Source organism: Haemorhous mexicanus, chromosome 13 (genome assembly GCF_027477595.1).
Source record: "Haemorhous mexicanus isolate bHaeMex1 chromosome 13, bHaeMex1.pri, whole genome shotgun sequence".
Lineage (NCBI taxonomy): Eukaryota > Metazoa > Chordata > Aves > Passeriformes > Fringillidae > Haemorhous > Haemorhous mexicanus.
Window position 1 is genome coordinate 8,313,639 of NC_082353.1, and position 23,148 is coordinate 8,336,786.

General features: G+C 41.1%; 1 protein-coding gene across 1 annotated transcript; it reads right to left on the reverse strand.

Annotated features, from left to right (window-relative positions):
- Positions 1-2,466: 2,466 nt before the first annotated feature.
- FAM81A (family with sequence similarity 81 member A) lies at positions 2,467-21,791 on the reverse strand. Its single transcript, XM_059858226.1, has 10 exons — positions 21,656-21,791; positions 19,367-19,734; positions 17,981-18,048; positions 16,385-16,658; positions 15,501-15,619; positions 10,307-10,436; positions 9,074-9,180; positions 7,847-7,982; positions 7,273-7,468; positions 2,467-6,869 (listed from the first exon to the last, which is right to left on the reverse strand). The coding sequence occupies exons 3-10, from the start codon at positions 18,025-18,027 to the stop codon at positions 6,730-6,732; spliced, it is 1,149 nt and encodes a 382-aa protein (XP_059714209.1). The 5' UTR covers positions 18,028-18,048; positions 19,367-19,734; positions 21,656-21,791; the 3' UTR covers positions 2,467-6,729.
- Positions 21,792-23,148: the final 1,357 nt, after the last annotated feature.

Consider the following 23,148-nt stretch of genomic DNA (forward strand, 5'->3'; position numbering starts at 1 on the left):
GCTGTTCTGTTCCTAATATGCCATAATATTCCCTTGAGCTTTCCAGATGCAAACACAGATGATTATTTCAGTGTGCAGGTGACTCCATTCCTATTCCTGGTGCTTAAATCTTGCCTCAGATGCTCAATTGTTCTTCTGTAGCTCGGTGAAGACTCTCTGGAGCCAGTGATAGGCAGGAGGAGCTTCACAGCCAACATTAAATGTATGAGGTTTTCAGGTCTCTGCCTGGGCTTTGCTCTAATGTGCCAGACAGATGTCTTATTTGGGGAGTTCCTCCTACTTTAGTGTGCTTTACTGGGAACCAAGCTGTAGTAATGCAAGGAGAGGAGGGGTTTTTACCCTGCTGTGGTGTTTGCCATGTGGAGTTCCTGCTCACTTGTGTCAGGCATTGCCAGCCTATCCCCAGAAAACCTCAAGGAGACTCACCCTTAACTGAATCTCTGTGTTTGCCCTGGTTAGTGGATTTGTCTTAGCAAGTGCTGTCCATAAGGCATGATCTTTTGACTTAGTGGAATAATTTGTATGACTTTCCCTGGGGCTTCCTACCTGCTGAAATCCTTTCCAGAGCTGCCAGTTCTTGCAGACATGCAGCTTGCCTGCCTGCCTTTGCCTGACAAGAATAGTGACATCAGGTGGCAATGGGGCCTCAGGGTCAAAATAATACTCAATTCCTTTGTTGCTTTTTACTCTTTTTTTGTTAATTTAACATGGTGTGGAAGTTATTGCAATCTGGGCAGCCTGATAAATGTAAATAATTAATTTACAACTAGGTAGTTTACTGAAATAAAGGGCACAGAACTATAGATAATGGGCCCAAACTAGCCCAAAATCTATTGGGAGATTCAGTATCCCACCACTGTGCTCTGTCTCATGATATCAGTATTGGATTTTCCTTATCACCCTTCCCTTGGAAAATGGGAGATATATTACTAGAATAAACACTGATAATATTATACTATTCATTTTTTGTCTTGTTAGTTCACAGTAACTAGAAACCCAAAATGTTAAGATTTTGCTATTAATGAAAGGTCTTTTCCAAACTAAATGATTCTACGATTCTAAGACACCAGGAGAGCATACTAGAGACCAGCAGTCCCTTTTGTTTTGAAACATAAGACATTATATGTGCAACATGGTAAGCAAGCAGTTTACACTGTGAGCTGCCACATTCATTTTAGGCAGATTAATCTCAGAAAGGAAAACATATGTGGAATTGGGTCACAGCACTTCACATATTCAAGCTTGTGTGAGATTCAAAGTGATCAATCCCCGTAAGATCTTTGTAAAGTGAACAAGGTTTATTATTTATAGTAGTAAACAGGCTGGCATTTATCTTTTCAAAGCATGGCAGCAGCATAAAGTATGTTTTAACTTTTGTTGTTTCTAGTTATTTGCATTTTAAAAGCTCTGCTGTGAGCCATTATACTTTTCTTGAATTGAATGATTTATATAAGACAAGATACTTGGAATGTACTGAAATTACAATTCTCAAAGCTAGTGAGGAATGAAAGAGCATGGACAACATGGAAATTCAGTGTTATTTATGAAGCTGTATATATACTCTAAAATGCAATTATTGAACCTCTGAGTTATTCTTAGCAGAGATGGCAAGATCACAAAGGCCCCCTGGCAGGATGGGTGCCAGCCTTGCTGTCCTGATACCATCAGGAAGTGCCAGCACAACAATGAGACAGCATAGGCACTGAAATATGTCTTCATTGACAGTCTGCTTCAACTTCACTCACCTGGAATGGAAGCTTGTTTACTGCACTGGTGTTAGAAAATGAACCTTAGCAGAAACTGAGGTCAGGTTTAATGAGAGTAACTCTTCAGAGTATGTGCAGCAGTGCATGATGTGTTTTATTGTAATTTCTTCCTACTAGAAGCAACTCTCCTGTCTCCTCTCACCAGCAATTCCTACCCACCCTCTCGTACAGTTCAGGGTTTTTGTATTATGACAATTTCTACTCAGCTGTCTTCTTTAACTTGATCCTGGTTCTCTGTACATCACTGATGGACTCTGATGCTCAAAGCATTTTTTCACTGCTCCGTGCCAAATAAGTCATGGCTCTCTCACATATTTTGTGATGTTTGAGGCTATTGCACTGTATTGTTTGTTGAGACAATCCTTGCATGGATTGAGAGCGGCTCTTGTGCTCAGAGCTACACTGGTAGAGAGTGTTGAGGTTGTGCTGTGCTCTTTCAGCCCAAGGCAGTCTCAGAGCAGGAGGCAGTGCTGGAGGAGCCTCTGCTGCACACATGCAGCAGAGTGAAAGCCCTGTTGCTCTTTGAGCTGTACATGATGTAAGATCTAGTGCTTTAGAACTGTCCCCGATTTTTTTCTGGGTTTGGGAGTTTTTAATGGTTTGTGTTGACCAGAGTTCTGCTGACAGAACAGGCAGCAGAGAGATTTGGTGCCCACTCAGCGTTCTTGTCTAAAGGAGCATCACAATCACTCTCAGAATACTTTATTTAATTATAATCTGCCTTTATTGTGATTTTACAGAGTGACGTCTTTAGAATATTCTTTTTTTTTCCTTTTGTCAAAGTACACGGTAATACTTCCAGCCCCGTGCCGGTGGAATTGCGGCATCTGTGGATCACACAGGTTCATTCAGCCCCGTCCTTCCCTTGCCAAGAGTAACAGTGACACCCTGTGGCAAATTGAGTAGGGACCGTGTGCCCAATTTCCTTGGTTTCTTTCAAATTTGCCTCCGAATTTTTTACACGGCAGGGAGTGTGACAGGAGGAATTCCTCCCCTATGCATAGGAGGGCTGCATCAGATTGTCATCTGTCTCTTATTAGACGTTTCCATTATTGGAAGACATGTCTAATGAGCACTTTAATTCTTAGATACAGAGAACACTCTGCCCCAGATGGCCAGGTGCTCATGGAGGTGGAACACAAAACAGAAATTGAGAAAAGAACATTTTGCATTTCAGTTTAAATTGAAGTTACAGGAATATACTGTTCTTCATTATCATTCATACTGCTTTCCTCTAACATGGCAACAGTCTATTGAACTTTATCAGGTTGTTATGACAAAGATATCCACAATATAAAGGTGTCCACAACACAAAACTTACTACATAAACAACTGCAGGTGGAAGTCAGGGTCAGCCTTTGAACTTCTTACTTGCACCATTCCTTTGGTTTGTTTAATGAGTACAAACAGCACAATTGCTCTGTAATTACTGACATCATTCTGATTCCAGCCAAAGCCTCACTGCACAGTACCATGGTTCTACTGTGTTATCACATGCTAATGTAAAAGCCATGTACCCCAGTTAAACATTTTCCAATGAGTTTAACTTATGACACTCAGTAAGTGCTACACAGCTGACTGAATACTATGGGCTGCACACTGCAAGTGATTTAAGCCTCATGCATGTGAAATAGCTGACAAAAGAAAGATTTTAAAACTTCATGAGAGCAAGTGGTCTGCTTTTGGCTGTTTTGGGGGTTTGGTGGTGGTGGTTTCTTTGGGTTGGGTGTTGCTGGTTTGGTGGGTTTTATATGGATGTAGGAAGGGGAAAAAATTAAGAAATATTGGGCAAATATCCCTGTGAAGCTTCATTTGAATCATCTGTTATACACAGATTACCTTAAAAAACTAATGAACCTGCAGGAAAGAATGTAATAAATTAGGTTTGTGTCCTCTGTACTTGAAATTTAAGGCTATTATGTCTTGTCCTAGTTTAGGTGTTTGGGTGGCAAGGCAATCTTCTTTAAGCACTGGAATAGACTGCATTAATCAATGTCTTAGTCTTAAAAGACTCTAATGAGCAAGTTACAGAAGTGTCTATGGCAAATATTTAAAGTAGAGTTGGATCTATTTCAAAGTGGAGAGGTGGAGCAGATGACTTCCTAAGGCTCCTCCCAGTCCTTCTTTCAGTGAGTTTATGGTTGTGACAGTGAACTTTGTGATTTAAATAGTATTTTATGCACATCTATTATACTTTCCCAAGTCTCATTCTGTTGCTCAAGTGCCGTCCACACAAACACTGCCTCACTACCTTGTTCCTTTTGTGGGCTTAGCAGGCTTGCACTTGGTGCACAAACCCAGACTCACAGCATGAGCTCTTGTGCTGAGCAAAGAAAGCACATTATTTCCACCATCAAAAGTGGACCTTGGTGTCCCTGAAGGACTGGAACACAGGAATCCCATTGGACATCAGCATGGAAGGGAAAAAAAGGGGCAGCTGTGCTTCCAAGCACTGTTCTTTCCTTCTATTTGGCTTTACAAGATCCCTGGGGATCAGTTTTCAGAATTGGCTTCCATTTGGCAGCACCAAGCTCCCACAGCTCAGTGTGTGCAGCACTGCCTGCGTGGCTTCACAGCTCTTCCCTGAGGGGTGCTGTGTCTGGAGAGGGCTTTGCCCTGATGTGTTCAGCTGACCAGAGGATACTCCAGTGCTCAAAACCACTCGGAATTCTCCCCTGAAGGACTGCCTTAGCACATGTGAGCTCTCCCTGGCAGACAATGCCAACAAGACAAGGTTGACCTGGGCCTCCCTCCACTTGGCACTTCAGAGTTTGAAGACACTGCTTGGCAGTAGGTTGAGTATTATTTTATTTGGACTTTTGCTTATTTGCTTTAGATGAGATTTAGGAAAAAAAAATTAAGGCAGAAAAAAGTAAAATTGGATTGGGTTTCCTGTGTTGTTTTATATCTGGATCAATCACACAAGATTTTTACAAGAGAAACAATTTAATTAAGTCCTATATAAATGTTTCTGGTTCCTTGTATGCTCTTCATATCATATCAGATTTTCTCAGGTACAGACTTCCCATTACAGAATTTAAAAATTATTCTAGTTTTGATCTGTCTCTTTTCATTTCTTTCTTCATTATTGTCTTTTTTTTTCTTTTTTTTTTTTTAATAAAACACCAGTGATAGCTTTTCTACTGCACATGGCTAAATATTTAGGAATATATAGGAATACATACAGGAAGTAAGACTGAATTTTAAAGACAATTCCTGAGAATATCTACAAGCATTTAATTGTCTCTCTTTAGGGAACTGGGCTTTCCCTTCGCTGCCATTGTAAATCCATTGCACAGGAGATGGATGGTAACAAAAGTGCCTCTGCTATTCCTGCTTTGTATCAGAGAGCACTGGGAGCCACAGCTGCAAATGCCTAATGTGCCTTTGAGACTTCAATGACTTTCAGCTAGAGAGGAAATGAATATAAACTTAGGTGTTAATCCTGTAAAGATGTATGCAGTTACATGATTTTTACACTCTACACTGACTTAACTGAAATTAATGACAGTAAGTTCTTGAAGCAGTTTTTTAAATTCTTTGTTTTATATATGGTGACTCTATGGACCAAAATGTCTTCTATGGAAGTGATACTTGCCACTGATTTTCCAACTAAAAATATATTTTTCCAATACTAGCTGAATGAAAGGTCGATTAAGGGCAGTGCAGAGGCATCCTATTAATTTATTTAGATTAACAATACTCTAAAGTCTGTCAATTAATATTATTTTTGTTAATAGTATAAATTAATAGGATGCTGGATGAAGTATTTTATTTTTTCATGAGGGTTTAATCCTGCATGGCTTACAAACATGAGGAGCAATATATCATGCCATGAATGAAGGAGTAAAAACAACATATATTTTTTTTTCTTGTCTAGATAATATGCCACATGGGTGCTGATTTTCATATGTAATCTCTTCTGGGAATGGAAATTATTATCTGGAAATAATGTGAATGCAATTAGCAATTTGAATGTGCTAAATTATTAAAGTCTACTTAAATATGATGAAGCAATTTTTTTACTTCAATTAAAATTTCTAAGGAGATCATAAACTGCATTTTATTTTACATTAGAGTCTCCAGACTAGGTTAGATTATCACCTTCTCTGTAGCTTTCAAACCATTCTAAGTTTTTATCAATATATTGAAGCAAGTCATAGGAACACGTGCCTAGTAAAAAATACCCTAAAATACCCTATATACATCCTTTACCTTGTGTCAACTCCCCTTGGTTATTATTTTAAAAGGTTACAATACTTAAGACCATGTAAGATGTTTCCTATGTTGTTTATGAATCACCTAAATCTACAACTACATTATATAACACTACCTAATTTTCACACACAGAATATTTGCAAACCCAAACAAAGATTTTTCTGATGTTGTCTTGATTTTGAAGATTGGTCTGTTTAGTGCCAATTTTGTCTTCCCAGGAAGTCAATAGTAGATAAAGTCACTGTAAAAATGTCCATTGATTTCAACTAAGTAATTTGTATCAAGGTGGAGAACCTTGCCAAATTCATATGAAGCAAATGAGAGCAACTTGCCTTTTTTTTTAAGGTGGAGGGGTGCAGGTGCATATAAAAGCATATAGCTGCCTGATCAAGCCTGCAAAACTGGAATGCCTTTAGCAAACTAGCTGCCAGCTTCAGCAGTGCATTACTCCAGTTTTACACAGTGCTAAATTTCCTGACAGCAACTGGAGTAGTGCAGTGGCAAAGCAGCACCTCAGCTCCACAGGCTCATTGCCAGTTATCCAAGAACAGCTTGTATTTACTGCTGGGAGCAAACACCTGTGCAGCAGCAGCAGCAGCAGCAGCAGCAGCAGCAGCAGCAGCAGCAGCAGCAGCAGCAGCATGTCATTTGGTACATGCAGGTGATTGGCATTACAGACTGGAACAACACTAGAGTCTGCCTAGCTAGCCAGGTAAACACTAATCTCTCAGACAAAATCTTGCAGTCATGGTCCAGCTTCTCCCCATCTTGGAACCTCCTGCTTCATTTGGTGGATCTGCTTCTGGAGTTCATCTCTGTCCAGCTTCATTTTTGCTTCAAGAACTTGCCGTAGAGACCCAATGCTCTCATAGATAGCTGCAAACCCTAGTGCAGGTGAGAATGACATTAGTTCATCCTGAGCAGCAATGTATCACATCATTGCTAGCAGAAAGCACTTCCATAATGCTCTGCTTTGCACTAGGAACTCAGCAAAAGTTCTGAAGGAAACGGGCTGTAGCTGTGTGCTGAAGGCAGAAATGCCCTGATGGCAGCCCAGCTATGGCTGTGCCTGCTCTGGGGAGAGCACTTCTAAGCTGGGTGTCACCTCTTATTGCTCTGCTTTTCACACTTAGTGAAAAATCCCTCTTAATGCCACAGGAGTAGCCAATACCTCTGCCCCAAAAGTATTTAAGCTACTTTGATACAAGCAAAGACATTTTGCATGTCACTATGAGTGGATCACTGTCACCACAATTCAGAATAAAGAACTGGATAACTATGGTCCTACCAGCATTGACTTCAGCTTTCATTTCTTTTATATCTTCATTTATCTCATTTTGAAGTTTGACAATGCGAATATTTATCTTTTCTTCAGTCTGTTTGGTTTCGTGTGCCTCCATGGTTATCTTCTGCATTTCTTCTATTCTATCAATTTTCTCTGCCATTTGGTTGAATTTAATCTCAATACCTCTCTCATTCATTTCCTGGAGTCAGGAAACAGAATTTTAATTATTTACTCTGCCTGTGGAATAACAGTGGCCTTTTTAAAATATGAAATAGATACTGATTTATCATCTTTTATCTGGAATTCAAAATGTAAGGAATTACGATTTTTCATAAAATCATTTCAAATTACTTTATTAGTGTAGGTTAAAATATTGATTTATTTAGCAGTGATCAGATTAATTTAAAGATTCTCAAGTTGTAGGTATTACACTTGATATTAATGAAGAGACTTTGGCATATTCTGAGGCTATCTGAAAATCTCACTCAAATAATATCTCAATTACATCATCTTAGTGGTTAATAATGCCTTTGAATGCTTCCTGAGAAGTACTACAGGACATTTGAATGAAACTTACAGTGCTTTCCTTAAAAGTCAGTGAGAGTTGGTCGATTTTTTGCACAAGCTCTTTTTCAGTCCTTCCGTGTTCCTGTTCCAACCAGCTCCGTGCAGACAAAATCTGATTGCTGAGCTCCTCAACAGCATCTTTCAATCTAGGAGCACAACAGAAATGAGCAGATACAAAAGAGAACTGGTCATTGAACACTGGCTTTTTTATGAAGGTGTTCATAGAAACACAAAATGGCAATTTAATGCATTCTTCACACCATATTAAGGAGAGCCTTTGAATTTTGAGGCTATTTAACTGGATATGGTAATATTGGTTTAGAAAATAAAGGTAGAATTTCACAGCAAATTTATATGAAACACATTACAAAATTTGAATCATAGTAGGTGAAAATTCTTTGTGACATTGAAAACAGAATCTGATTATCCATCCAGATTATAAATTTTATGTCCATATGTATCAAATCCGAGCAAAGATTTGGTAGCCACTTATTCTGGTGACAATGCTGGTTCCTGTAGCTCCACTTACATTGCCTCTACCCACCTCAACTTTACTCCAACCAGTTGTGCCAGTGAAACTGTTTCTTTCCTCCAGTGAATCTGTGAAACCTGCATTGCATGAGGATGGTGATAAGCAGTAAGAAATGAGGATGGGGATGGTTTATACCAGGACTGCTACTGAGTGAAATGCCTGGAGAGGAGTTAACATCTGAATTGAATACAATGACCCCGTGTAGTCATTATATTGGTAATGTCTGGTAGTACAGAGATCTAATCACTAATAATTTAGGTATTTCAGTTTTATTCATGTTTGAAACCAGTTTAAAGCAATAGCACTCTGTGAGTGCTGTGACTTGCTTCCTGCTTGCTTCAGCTGAACTTTTTCCCCTGCTCTGGACAGTCACCTCCAGCACTTATTGCTTCAGACAGCTCTTATAGAAGGGCACCAGGCCACCCTGACAAAAACCCTTAGTTGTGTCCTTTAATATAAGTTCTGCCTGATAACTAGAAACTTCATCAACTTTTCAGAATTGCTTAACCACATTGTGGGCAGAATTCTTGGTGAAAGCAAGTCCCTCTTGACCTCTCGACAGCTTTTGTAATATCTGTGGAGCAAACACACATATTCATAGAGGTTCCTGCTTTTATAGGCCTGAAGATTATACCAGTCAGGCTGGGAAAACTGAGGCCCTCCTCCCAAGGTACATGGCAGCAGCAAGGCTTCCCAGGCACTTACTTTGTGTCCAGAAGTTGCAACTGTTGGTTGCTCTCTTTGTAGGCAATCTTCAGCTTTGCTTCTTGTTGCATTATTGATTGCTCTACTCTGCTCAGCAGATGAGAAATCTGAAACAAAATTCAGAATTTTCAACAGTATTCATCACAGTTTAATTTGGGGCATTTTCGTAACAGTAGAGGTCTAACAGAGAGCTCACTCTTGCTAGCATTTCAAAAATTATTGAATTTGCATATTTTACTTTATCATGAAAATATACTATCTCTCAATATGAAAGTATCAGCATTTTGAAAACTGTAATTTTTTTTGCCTTAAATAATGTGAATAGTATCACCTTTAAAATCTCTACCTGGTTCCCCCTTTAGACAGCTGAATTTGCATGATCCATACATCTCCAAGTTGCCACATAATCAGAATAAACAAGTGCCCAAGCACTCCACCAATACTGAGGGATGTGCTCCATCACTTTGTGTGTAAGGGCCACTGCAGTGATAGAAGTGCTGGCTTTAACTGGGGAGAGATCATAACTACAGGAGAGTATTTGTCACCGAAACAACCATCCCACTCTCTCAAAGCATACTGCTCTGGTTCACTACAAGATGCATGACAACATGCTCCTGGCATGCTGATAAACTGCACTGAGGCTTCTCAGAAAGGCAAAGTGCATTTTAGCCCTTTTTTTACCCACCACAAAAGGAAGATGTAAAATACTGTTGTTGACTGAGAAAATGGGAAGGCCTTGAGATGTGACACTAAGGAAAAGGATTCTTCCTATCTCCAAGTCTCTGCTTGTATCTAGTGACCACTTCCATTCTCAAACCCAATGGAAGAGAAACTTGAGAGACAGATTAATGATTCACAGAACCCAAAGCCAGTTGTGTTTTGCAGACCTTCAAAAACTGTGTTCAAATACATATAGGATCATCCTGGGAAGGCCAAAACATACAGTGAAAGACACAGAGGCTTGCATTGTTGTAGTTTTGTTGAGCATGTGCCTTCACATACTAATCCCTTCCACGCAGATGCTGCAGGAAGAAATGAAGGACCTTTTCCAGTTAGAGCAGTCCAGTAATGCTCCTAGGTACAATGTTCAGTGTAATAAGGACTGTGAGCTGATACACCTCTCCATTTGGAAATCTGTGACCTCCCAGGATAATAATTAACAGTCATGGAGTCTGTGTGAATTAGACTAGAACTCTTACCTGTACAGGGATTGCCTTGGTCTAAGTACCATACCTGTATTTCTGCCTCTTTGATTTTAGATTCTAAGATCAGCTTGGAGGTGTGTTGGTCTTTACTTAGACTCTGAAGTCTTTCATATGTAATTTTATGCTCTGCAGACAGCCTGGCTAACCCAGCATCACACCTGTTTGAATAGACAAAAAAAACAAAGTACCAGCCAAATAGAATATAAGGTCCAGGCTTTTAAAATTACCCATTTCATACAGGCCATTTCTAGGGAATTCCTGGCTGGCTAGGGAAGCAATGTCTTTGGGACTGTAAGGGTGGTAATACATCTCATGGTGTTCAGAGAAGTGCTCCCAAATAGGTCTGAGGTCAAATAGTCTGAGAAACAAATTCCCTTGTTCTTGGCACTGACATGATATGGGTAGGCTCTGTTGTCACTCAGGGAAATCACCTCAGAAATGCAAAGATGCAGAATTTCATTTCCATGTCTTTTGGAGTGCTCCAGAAGATATCTGATAAGGTGTGTACGTGTTGCCCTACATGATTAGTAGCCCAGATAACTGAGGACCATTTTTTCATTATTGTAGCATTGCATTTTTATTTGTGAAATAGTAGTACACAGATAATATGTGTAGTTAACAATGCGGGGCAAATTTTATGGTTCTTAGTCTTTCTTTAGGTGAATAAATAAATTGTCATTGAAAGCAATGGCAATTTTGACTCAGAAAAGGCTGTAAAATTAAGTCCTGGAACATAATAATGATTGTTTCCTTTTGTCACATTGGAACACTTCTTGAAGCTGTAACATTTTCAGGATAATTATGCTATAGAACATGTGTGTTTTCTACCAGATTTTAAAAATAATTTGATCAGGTGGATTTCATCTACAGTAATGCAGTAAGGGCATTAACTGAGCTGTAAAAATATGAGTACTGTGATTTCAGGAGTAAGACCTCAGTGAAATATGACTCATATATATTTTTTTTTTTGCTAAGGGAAATATGTAATCATCAGTGTTACCCAATTTGATATAGGAAACTGATGAGGAACAGACAGCAGTTACAATTTGAGGGAGAAAAAGGTAGTAAAATAGAACAAGCTGAGGCATGTTAAGTCATTATCTAAACCAGTGACATACTTTGTCATTTTTTTAGTCACATTTCAGTTGGAAAGCTTTCATTTCAACATGCATTTTCATCACCTCAGTTACAGGAATTGCCATTATCATTAAACATGAAGGAAAAGTTGCAGCTAAAATGACAAAAGGAGCATCTGCTGATTATTATGGTACAGTTTCAATATGAAAATAATCAGGAATGTAAAATAGCACATAGGCATTATAAAACTTGTGGAAATTAATTTCTAGTGTAGCAGTTCAGCATTGTGAGACCTGTTAGTAATATCTGCAGGAAGCCTCGCTAGGGTTTGCATAGCAGTGAAAAGTGAAAAGCTTGTAGGGCTCACAATCAGGCAGTTTCTTTAGAAAGATGAAAGGAGCCAAATAGCCAAATCTCTCCATGTAATTACAATCATAGAGAATCAGAGGAATAGAATCATCTTGCATCAAGTCACCAAAGGTCATGGGCTCCAAAAAATGGTTAGTTTTGTTTCTCTGAGGCATGGCAGAAAATGGCAACAGCTTTGAAACTACTGAAGCAAATTTAATCAGCAAGCACCTGTGACTGTTTTTTAAGTAAATTAGTGTTTTGGGTTTAATCACAGAGCATCTCTCTTCTTCATGGAATTCAGTTATGTGGTCAAAGGGTTCATGTAGTTCCATGGTAACTGAAACATGAATATTCTGACAATGTGAATTTAATGTCTGCCTGGTATGCACAGATCAGATTATTTTGGTTTATCTTCTATATCTGTTGTACACACCCACAAACACGATTGGTTTTGACCTGGAAGAAAATATTACTGTTCAGCATCAGAGAATCAAAAGACAAGTAGTTGCTCCATTCAGTTTCACTGGGGCATAGATAAAGTGAGGACTGTGCCAGTACTCTGCAGCTGCTGCCATATGCATATGCTGTAATGGTATGGAGAGAGCTTTTAATGTTCCTAGTCTATTATAACAGGAGCTGTTTCCACTAAAATGCCAGTGTTTCAGTGAAAAACAAGTAGCTGGAGAACAAGGAGTGAAAAGCAAGTTGAAATGTTCAGTGGGGCAACTGGGCAAGAGCAGAAGAGCTGGTGGATTGTGCTGGCCTGGGGCAGGGAGCCCAGAGCTGCCCTCGTGGTGCCACCTCCCACTCAGCAAGGGCCAGAGAGCAGCACATTTACTGCTCTTAGGGAGATTGTCAGTGTGGTGCAGCCCAGATGCATCAGGCTCAATCTGTGCAGCAGGAAAATCTGCCTACGTGTAATGAGCCCAGGTTGTCTGAAATGAATCAGTTCTATAATGTAGATAAAAAAGTCATCTATATATGCAAAGTAGGTCCAATTTGAACACACATAGTTGCCATTCCTCTGGATGTTTCAGCTCTCAGGAAGCTTTTATGAAGAGCTACTGCTATTGTTCCAACCAGGCTGCTGGATTTAAACTTTCCAGACAAATGCTCATTATCCACAAGTAATTCTCTAAATAAATGATAAGGCACTAATGAATTTTATGATCTGTTATCACTAGAAAAAGAATTGGTAAATCTGTATAGTATAAAACTGACAACAAAAGAGACAGGAGGCTGGAGAATATGATCTACTGGCATCAATCTGGTTTTCTGCTAATGCATCACTGAATTTTATAGAGGTCATATTTTTTCCTTAAAGTTAATAACAATGCTGATTTTTAGCAATAATTCAGGGCTGTGATAACACTTTACAAATTCATCAGTAAACTGTGCTTATCAAGAAAAGATCCAGAGACATGAGCTGTAATGTGTAGTCTGTCACCTTCTGATAGCAATGTTGATTCTGTGATGTGCATGAGGTATGTTGGAATCTCACTCCTGCAGAGCAGTGGGGAGGGTGGTTTGGGGCTGTGCTCCAGAAGTGCATGTGCATGTAGGGATCCCTTGTTCCCATCATTAACAGCACCAGCCTTCAAGAAATAATGAGACAGTTGTTTGATGATATATTGACATGTTACAGAACAGTTGGTGTTAGGAAATAAACATCTCTTTCTCCAATATGGAACTTGAATAGGATATTTAGTATGCATGAAATTACTGGAACTGAAATTTGGCCAGAATCCTAAAATGGACACTAAAGTTACTACATGACAAGGGGCTCATGCTTTGGGATTTACTGTCTAAATTGATTCCCACTGTCCTTCTGCATGCTGCCAGCCTGGAGCAAACACAGCACTCAGAGCTGCTGCAGCCTGAGCCTCTCAATGTACCTTTGCTGTGGCTGATGGACAGGAAGTTGGTAACCCACAGTAATTTGATCGTGTTTCTAATGTTTCACTCTGAACCCGTCTGGAAACTAGCAGCACTAGAGGTAAAATTACCTTAGGTGAGTAAAGTGTATTTTACACAAGGAACATTGGCTAAAGGAATCAGAAGGTGTTTATCTCAGGGAAAGTCTCTGGGTTGTGCCAAAGGCACAACAAACCACTGTCTTGGCATAATCTCCAGCTAGTGCTATAATCATTATTCACTGGAACACTAATTTCAAAGTAGAATATGTCTGCAAATAAAGGCAAATGTCTTTCTCTCATGGACCACTGCTTTAAATTGCTTTCTCATAAAGGGAAGATTTTTTTCTCCTCATTCAGGGATTCTGTTATTTTTTTTTTTAAGAGAACATGCTGAATAGAAGCAGAGAAAGCAGTATGGAAGGTAGCAGTTCAAGGCAATAAACTGATTATCTTAAGGGAATGAATACAAATAACCTGCATTCATCACACAGTCTGACAGAAGGCACATGGGTATAATCTCTTTCAATTTGCAGATACTGCAACCCAGGCCCAGCACAGGGGTGGTGCCCTAAGGAAATAAAGGAAGAAGCCCTGGCACAGCCTGTGCCTGTCCCCACCCTCCCACACCGAGGTCACTGTCCTGGCCCTGCAGTGACGCCCACAGCAGCATGAGTTTCTTCTCTTGAGTTCCCTGGCTGAGGGCAAAGGCACCACATTTTGTCCAAGGTGTCAGTAACAGTGCTGCTCCACACAGAGCCCCTCTCAGGATGTAGTATGATCTCAAAGTATTTTTATAGAAAGAAGCAGCAAGATCTAAGCATGTACATTTTGGGAGGCCTTCTCAGCAGGATAAATACATGTTTGTGTATCTCTCTGTAGGTTTTTCCATCAATTTCCTGATTTGAAAAAAAAAAACCAGTTCATTTGTGTTTGCTAAGGGTTAGTGCATAACTTACTAACTGTTTAATTTTTTTTTAAACCTCTAAAGTATTTTCTACAAAATGGGCTATGAAAGTTACAGTGGAAGCTTCAGACAGTTGAGTAATTTATAAGAAAACCTTAGTTCAATGAAAATCCCTCTCTGATTATTTCTGTATGTTGTTGAAGGTTATCACTAAATCAGGTGACATGCAGAAAAGGAAGCAAAATTATCTGCACAATATAGACAACAGGTCAAATTCAGGACAAGTATAACTCCACCAAAGGTATTACCCAAGCAGCTGTAGGCCAGGTTATGTCTTTTCCTGGAGCTGTACACATCCTCTGTCTCTTGTGTTCAACTTTATAGGCAATTAAGCAAATGTTTTTGTGCTGGGGTTTGTAAATTTGTAAATTGATGGCACAACTGAAGCCTGTGTGGCCACAGAATTGTAACCAGGAGCTTTGGGTAGCCTGAAAACCTCTGTTACTGTACAGTTTTCTGTTCCTTATGTGTCATGTAGCCCATGTGGGATTTAATATGGCTAACCACTAAGTGAATGTGCAGATTTCTACTTTTAAAATATATGCAAAAATGTGCAACTGTTTTGTTCTTCACAAGTGCAGATTGTTCCGTGCTGCCTTTATAATTGTGCTAATTAACGTGTTTCAAAGACACGAGTCTAACCACAGTACTTTTTAAAAGCTGAACCAAATCCAGTTTCCCAGGGAATTAGAAATAATTTATTTAGAACTAATTTCAGGAATTTTAGGAATTAAGGGTGATATTGTCGAATTTAATATGTAATACTGGAATGCAAAGTATTATTTTCTTGAAAACACAGAGCAAAATTATCCTTGGAATTTTGCCAAAGTTGAATACAACCCATTATTATTAATAGTTCAGGATTAAAACAAGATTAGCTAGCCCCCAAAACACAGTTCCATGGGGACTTTTACCTTGCAACTCTTCCCCGAAGATCTCCCAGGCCAGAAAGCTGACGCATTTCAAGACTCTTCAGGGTAGAATTTGTTCCATAGCTGAGATTGTCTCTGACACGTATCTGTTCCTGCAGCATCTACAGAACATTCATATGCAAATAAAAACTCAGTATGTCACATTTAAGGTACACTTTAAATGTCACTCATTATTTTTCAGTAATTCAGTATCCTCAGATGCCTTTTTATTATTACTTTATTCAAAGCTTTGTCTTGTACTAAACCAGATACTTTTAGGTATTCTGTTTTTCTTATTATTAGTGCCCAATCTGCACACAACTGCCATAATATATATAAAGGATAACTTGACAGTGGAGACCTAAATTTTTTTTTCTTCTTTCATTTTCCCCACCACACCCCTGTTGTTCACTGCAGCAGAGGTCAGACATGAAGTCATGTGTCTGCCTAGGATTAGGTCATAAAAACGAGCACTTGGGTTTGGTTACTTCGTGTCGTCAGTGAGTCGGAAGGGAAAGAAAGTTTATTGTAGAGTGAAGGCATTTCCTTGTGTTTATACAGCACAGCCTTTGGACTGAAGTTGAGCTGGGTATTAGTGTCACATTAATTCATTTTTTCAAGATTTTCCAGTGCAGCTTTTGAAAGCAAGCTTATTAGAACCACAAAGGCTCCTGTGTTTATATGCTAATATCCTGTGCTATTTTCATAGCCACCGAAAGAATTATGTAATTTGCAAACACTTTTTCAAGTTGTAAAAACAATTTATAAGCTTACAGGATCTTCAGACCTTGTCTGACCTTTACTTATCCCGTGGTAAACTTTGTTAGGAAGTGAGAAGCAGTAAGTAGCCGAGATGGCATTAGTGCTGTGCAACATTCTTGCCATACCTCGATGTCCCGGTTGAGCTGCCTCACTATCGCAGTTATGTTTCGGATGTGCTCCTCCAGGAGTTGCCTTGCCAACCGGTCACCCCCCCCTTTGTTCTGCATTCTGTGCAGCGTGGAAACAATGTCCTCCTTAATGCGAAAAGCGTGTTCCACAAGAGCTGCTGTTGTTTTCTCATGGCTCAGGATTCTGTCCTCCAGCTGATCCACCAGGCTGGCGGATGCCAGCGGCACTGCTGTCAGCGCCTGGCTGTGCAGCGGGATGTTTCGGACCCGTCTGGGGGAACAAGAGCCACAGCTTGTTAAGTTCTCACCCAAAACTCTGCAATGCCTTTGCACTGAAGACAGTGTGACACTGTCTGAGTACTGGCAGTGCTGGGGAGAAGCCCCAAAATACACCCAGAGAGAGTGCCCACTGCTACAAATACATGGGTGCTGTGTGTCTTGTACAAAGGCAGGTCAGGCTTTTTTCATGCTCTTTAAAAGAGCTTACAAAAGCATGGGAGCGTAAGGAAAGGACATTAGCATAATAAAAGTACTTACAAATCAAAACTATAATTTCACTAAGAATCCAAATTCAAACCCTTCTACTGAGTTTCAAAAGTAATGTTATTTTTCTTTACAGTTTTCAGGCTTAGTCAAAACTGTAACAGTTGAAGATAGGTATTGTAAATTAAATGAAACCAGATCAGAATAAAAAAGGAGTAGCTTGTATTGATCCCTTTTCTGTCTCTATAGCTAGCCTGTAATACCATACAGAATCTTGTTCCCCTGCAAACTGGACAGGAGCATACGTGGGCATAGAAACTGAGGAGAGACCAAATTTATGACAAGCTTCTCATAGTCTTAGAAGTTAAATTTCCCCCAAAATAGCTTACATTGGGGTGCCTTGAATAATTATCTAAATTTTTGATGAGTGCTTTGCATGGTGTAGCTCCCATGGAAAGCAGTGGAGCTCATGGGTGCTGAAAGTAACAAAATGAGTCTGCTAATGCATGCAATCTTTTATGCCACTATATTCTGTAAAGAATAATAACATTTTCAGAAGCATAAGTAGAGGATACAAGTTCAATCCTACTTCAGAAAAGGAGATATTTTTTCTGGGAACTCTTATTTCCTGTGTATTCTCATGTTGTTTCCTGTTAATGAGCCAAATTATCAGTTCAGTTTGACCATGGTTGTGGAATCCTTTGAACCCTTCAGGGAAATCCCAGGGCCTTGCCCTGGTAGAATATACCATAGTTTTCTCCACCTGGGCTGAAAGAGAGAACTTATTGATAGAGATGTATGAGGATTCCAACAAAGGTCACTTTGGCTCTGTGTTTTCACAACTCATTCCATGCTATTGAACACTGGCTAAAGTGTTCTTGGACTTCTACTCAGTGAGATTTAAGCTATTGAATTTCTTTGGGAAATGGCTAAGTAAAGGCTGAGTAAGGCCTTGTGATTTGGGCTATGATTTGAATGTCTATGGTATTTCACTTTGCATTGCACATTAATTGCAGAGTCCCAGGTCACAGCATCACTGTCTATAGGGAATTAAGAGATACATAATACTCTGCATCATGAAGATTTTTGGTTTTATATTCCAGACTGTACCTTTCAGAAGGGGCAAGAGTTGGGAAGATTGGGCTTCGGTGGGCCATTCTCTGGTCAATAATTTATGTCTGTTGAAAAAGTACAAATTGAATTATTGAATAGCTTATATCTGCTACTGAAATGACTTAAAGCTTTTGCTTTCAGTGCACCTTTAAGTTAAGTGTAATATTATGCTGACACTGGTGATCTTGGCATCCAAATATTGCTAATGCAATAAATGCAAATAAAAATTAATACAAAAGAATGAAGACTGAAAACTGCTACAAAGCTTTTTATACTGAAAATGATACTCTTGAAAAGACAAGGTTGACAGCCTTGAAACTGAAATCTGCTGTTGACCCACATAACTGGTTTGGCAGGGCAGAAGTAAACAAAGTCTTGTCCCAAATTTTCTACTGGTCTCTGACATCATTAATCAATTAATAATAAAGTAAGGTCTACAGGATGATCATAAAACTTAAGAAAATATTGACTGGAGAATCAAATGCAGGTGTTTCATGACAGCAGATTATTAGGGGTAAGACGTTTTTCTCATAAAAGCATTGACAATCAGAAACCTAAATAAAATGTGTGGCATCAGCATAGTTTATCAAAATTGAGTCTTGTATTAATTTGTCTTCAAATCTAAATGACCACACTTCATATTGTAAGTAAATTCTTCTGTGGTAGGAATATAAATTCTGGTTTAAATTTTTAGACACAGCCAGCCAGACTGTGACAGACATTGCAGCAGAGTAGGTCTATTAAATAGCTTCAGAAAGATATTTTAGTGTCTTACTGTGAGACCAGTACCTGCCTCAGCAGCTTTGTCCACTGACAGAAATTAATGAAAAATATATTAGCCTCAATCAAATCCAACTAATCTCCCCTCCATAAACAAAAAACATTTTTAAGTATAGAGAGAAGTAGTATGGCCTGAGCCTGATCTCCTTGGGAACCTAAAATCCTCACTGCAAAATAAGGCTGGTGTATGGAAAGAAGCTTACAATTGCTGATGAAATCCTGGGCAATCTGGGCAAGATGGGTTATGGAAATACAATAGTTGAATATTGATAGTGAAGGAGCAATAGGGCTACCCTCTGAGATCTCAAAATGCAAAGCATGTTTGTGCTTTAGAAATGTAGGAAAGCACTGCCTGAAAGCAGAGAGCAAACATTGTCACAGTGTGTGTGTTCTATTTATAGCACGGTGCTTCAGAAACTACAAATTAGAAAAAAAACAGTTTTAAGAGAAGCTGGGTTGCTGAGCAGCAGTGACACCAGACAGGAATTCAGAAGGTCTGAATTGAATTCCTTGCTCAATCTCTGATCCTGTTGACTTTGGACAAGTTATTTCCATGAGTAATGACTCAGTTTCCCTATATGTAAGAGAGATAACCATACCTACCTCCTTGTTTAGGTTCTTACATGGCTATAAGTAAAAAGCACAGTATAAGAGCTGGGGGTCATCGTGGTGACTTCTGCATTCAAAGTCCTGCACAGACACTGAATGTCCAGTTCTGCAGTCTGCTCCTCACACTCGTCATTTCCCACTTGTTGGATTTTTAAGGAGTGCCAGCACTCTGCGAGGGGTCCCTCCTGGTCACAGCCCCAGGCACCCAGTTCTCAGTGAGCCTGAGACCTCTGGGCCTTAACACATCTTAGCCATCTTGATGCATTGGAGCTTTTAAGCATAATTTAGCTGTAAACACAGGAATTATCCCACTGATTTGGGAAGAGCTATGTGCACTGCAGCAGCAAAGCACTGGATCCTACCTAGAAAAACAAAGAACAAATATTAAGGTCCACACATCTAGCAGCATCTTAGTGAAATTTAGTGAAATGCACCTTACAAAAACCAGCCAAACAGGGCTTTAGTCTCACAGCCTTCAGTACCCATTTATTATCAATTAGAAAATAATGTTTGCAGCAAACTAAGCATAGGTTTGCATGCAGTCTTAACTCTTTCTGCCAGTCTACCATAAGAAATGCAGCTAAATGCAAATATATGGAGTAAGTGTGGACATGAAACAAAAGTTACACAAATGAACTTCTGATTCATTTCTCTTTGTTCAGTACATGGTGAAGCATCTCATCAGATATCAGATTTCTTGATCTGCTCCAACAGCCAGAAAGGGTCTAAGACTTTGATTGGCAGTTGTACAAAACTTTGCTGCAGTTTGGAGATATTTGCAATTAATAAATAGGTGTTAGAACTAATGGCACATTCCTTCTCTATGAGTGTAACACCAACTTACACTAGTAAATAGAAACCATAAGATGTCCTTCTATAAGAGGAGTATAATTTCACATGGCTCTTTCAATGGCAGTAAACCAGGATCAAGTAAGATACCAGTTGAAATACTGGTTACAGGTGCTTAATTTATCTTTTTAAAATAATGTTGTTTCCTGCTTGATACTGCTATAAGCAGTTTAAGTCATGATGTATTAACCCAGTAAATTTGGGTTGACTGATTTAAGTTACTGAATATTCTGAATATACTTGTCACATAGACAAGATACAAGTTTTTTCCTATTTGGAAACTATATGCCTGATTACCAAAAATAACAGTTCACTTGATACTTAAGGCAGGTTTTCCATACAAATGTGCAGTGCTTCCTTCGTGTTTCTTTAAATCACTGGTATAAGATGTGTAACAGCTTGGAAAAAAAAAATCATCCATTGGATGTGATGAAGAGATACTTCTAGCAATGTGCAGTTCACTCCTTGCTATTAGTGCTGTGGCATCCCTTCCCCACTTCTCAGACTGCCTCGCATGTTTATCTTCCGTGGGACCTCCATTTCTCCTGCTTTGAAGGATAATCATACCTGTAGTGTTCAGTTTCCCATCTTCCATGATAATCTACAACTAATGCTGTAATGTCTGCGCACCTCGGAGTGTTTTTCACGTTCATTCTCACAATATGCCTGTGAGGTAGGAAGCATTATTATCCCTGAAAATACAATTTCCTTCTGTTGCTGGTAGGGAAGTGAAGCACGGGGCGGGCTATGTGACTTGCCACAAGTCACACGGGAATCAATGCAGACTGAAATACCTGCCTCGGCAAACACTTTAATCACTCTTTCCTTCTTAAAAATAGAAACCGCTTTGGTTGCTGCACAGGGAGCGTGTGACGGCACCACCCCGGCAGCCGCCAGATGCTTCCCAGTGTTACTCTCAAGCGCGTTGGGGCAACGCTTCGGAGTAAGCGGAAAAGTCCCTGTGCTGCAGCTCAGCGAAGGGATGGGTCAGAGCCCGGCGGCGCCGGGGAGAGCCGGACCCGTGCCGAGCCCTGGGCGCGGCTGTGGCCGCGGGAACACGCGCTGTGCGGCGGGAGCCGGAGGGGCTCCCCCGGCAGCGCGGGGACCGAGCCCGAGGCTCCGAGCTCGACCAGGGGGCTCCCATCCGGGCCGGGGGCCCTCTGAAGAAATAGGTGCGATCGGCCCCGGTGCCGGCCCGTGCCGAGCCGCCGTGAGCGGGGGAATCGCGGCGGAGCGACCTGCCCTGCCCTGCCCTGCCCTGCCCGCGGTTCGGCCCGCCGGGGGTCCAGGCCCCGCGGTGCTGGGGTCACCGGTGGGGTGAAGGTTGCGGGGACACGGGTGTACGACAGCCGACAGGACACCGCGGTGCAGACACCACTCTAAGGCCATGCAACACGGGGGGACAGAGCCGGGACAGCCTCTGCGCTCACTCACCGGTGCTGGCTCAGGGCAGGGCAGGGCTGCCCGCCGCTCCCGCGCATCCCCGCCGCCAGCCGAGCCCCGCTCCGCTCCGGGCGCGCTGCCGCCGCGGGAGCGGCCGTTCCCGAGCGCCGTGACCGCCGGTGCGCGGCCGGGGCTCCGTCCGCCCGCCCTCCCGGCCGGCTGCGCGGAGCGGATGGGATGGGATGGGAGCGGCTGGGAGCGGGGCGGCCGCCGCAGGCCGGGCTGCGGGAGCGGGAGCGGTTGCCAGGACGCCGTCACCATGGGAACGCGCTGCCGCCCTGGCGGGGGGAGCCCTTCGCATCGCCCCCTCCTCGCAGCTATTTCACGGCAGTGCCCGATCCTGGGGAAGCAGGGAGGGACGGGCAGGGCCCCGCAAACAGCGGCGCTCCCTGCGGCACGGGGGGCGAGCGGCGGGGACGGAGCGGGGGCTGTGCCCGCGCCTCCCGCGCCAGCAAACCCCGGCCTCCAGACACAAAGTTCGGTGGTGACGAACAGCCGTGACTCTTGAGTTTCTGGTGGTGCAGAGGAGCCGAGAGTATGACTGAAAGCATGGGGTTTTCCACAGCGTATATCAAATCCTGTCAGAACACATTATTAAAATCAATGACAAATATTAGTCTTGTTTATAAAGTTTCCATGTTACATTTTCAAACAAGAGCTAACATGCAGCTTCAGTAAAACTTCATATATCACAGCAAATAAGATCCATCTGCTTGCACAGCAGAGGCGTGTCAGCTAAGAGAAAGTATTACTGGAAAAACAAAGTCCACAGAGGGTGTGTCTGCCTTCACTTTTGTTTCCTGCTTGTGTCATTTCTTGGACTTTGATATGACCACCTTGGGTAAACAAAGTGTAAGTGGAATCTGAGAAGAACTTCCTGCACCAGCTCACTCTGAAATAGCAAATTGTCTCTGATTATAGTTAAAATCTATGCGACATCCCATGCTGTTGCAGGACTAAGGATGTGGTAGCTGTAAGGGATAAAAGGATTACACCATGCACACTCTATTGTAAAAAGCAAGGTGAGGTCTGAATCCACACTCTGATTGACCTATTTATTTTAGAGTAGTTCCCACATCAAAGGATCAGGCCAGAGAGAAAACATACCATAGGTGCTTTGAAAACTATGAACTGGGAGTCAAAAGACTGTAGGATAATTCAGCTTAGAATGAACCTCAGGAGAACACTTATCCAACCTCCTGCTCCAACTGAGGTGATTGATGAGGCCAAATGCAGTTGTTCAGGGTTTTACCCAGCCTACTCTTGAAAACCTCCAAGGTTGAAGACTGTCCAGCTTTGGTGGACAGCCTGTTTTCATGCTTGTTGGCTGCTGAGGAAAGAACATTTTCGTTATACCTAGTCTGAACCTCTCCTGTTTACATTTATATCGTTGTCTTCCCATCATGTGCCACTATGAAGAGTCTGAATTTGCCATCTTGATGACTTCATCACAGATACTGGAGGGCCCTGCCAGGTCCCCCAAA

Bases quoted from the DNA above. Each gene is read 5' to 3' on its own strand.
- FAM81A (XM_059858226.1), bottom strand. From the start codon at position 18,027: ATGGCCCACCGAAGCCCAATCTTCCCAACTCTTGCCCCTTCTGAAAG. The intron at 9,181-10,306 runs GTATGGTACTTA...ATTTTGTTTCAG, and splicing joins TCAAAGAGGCAGAAATACAG to ATTTCTCATCTGCTGAGCAG. The intron at 6,870-7,272 runs GTAGGACCATAG...CACCTGCACTAG, and splicing joins GAAAGCTGAAGTCAATGCTG to GGTTTGCAGCTATCTATGAG.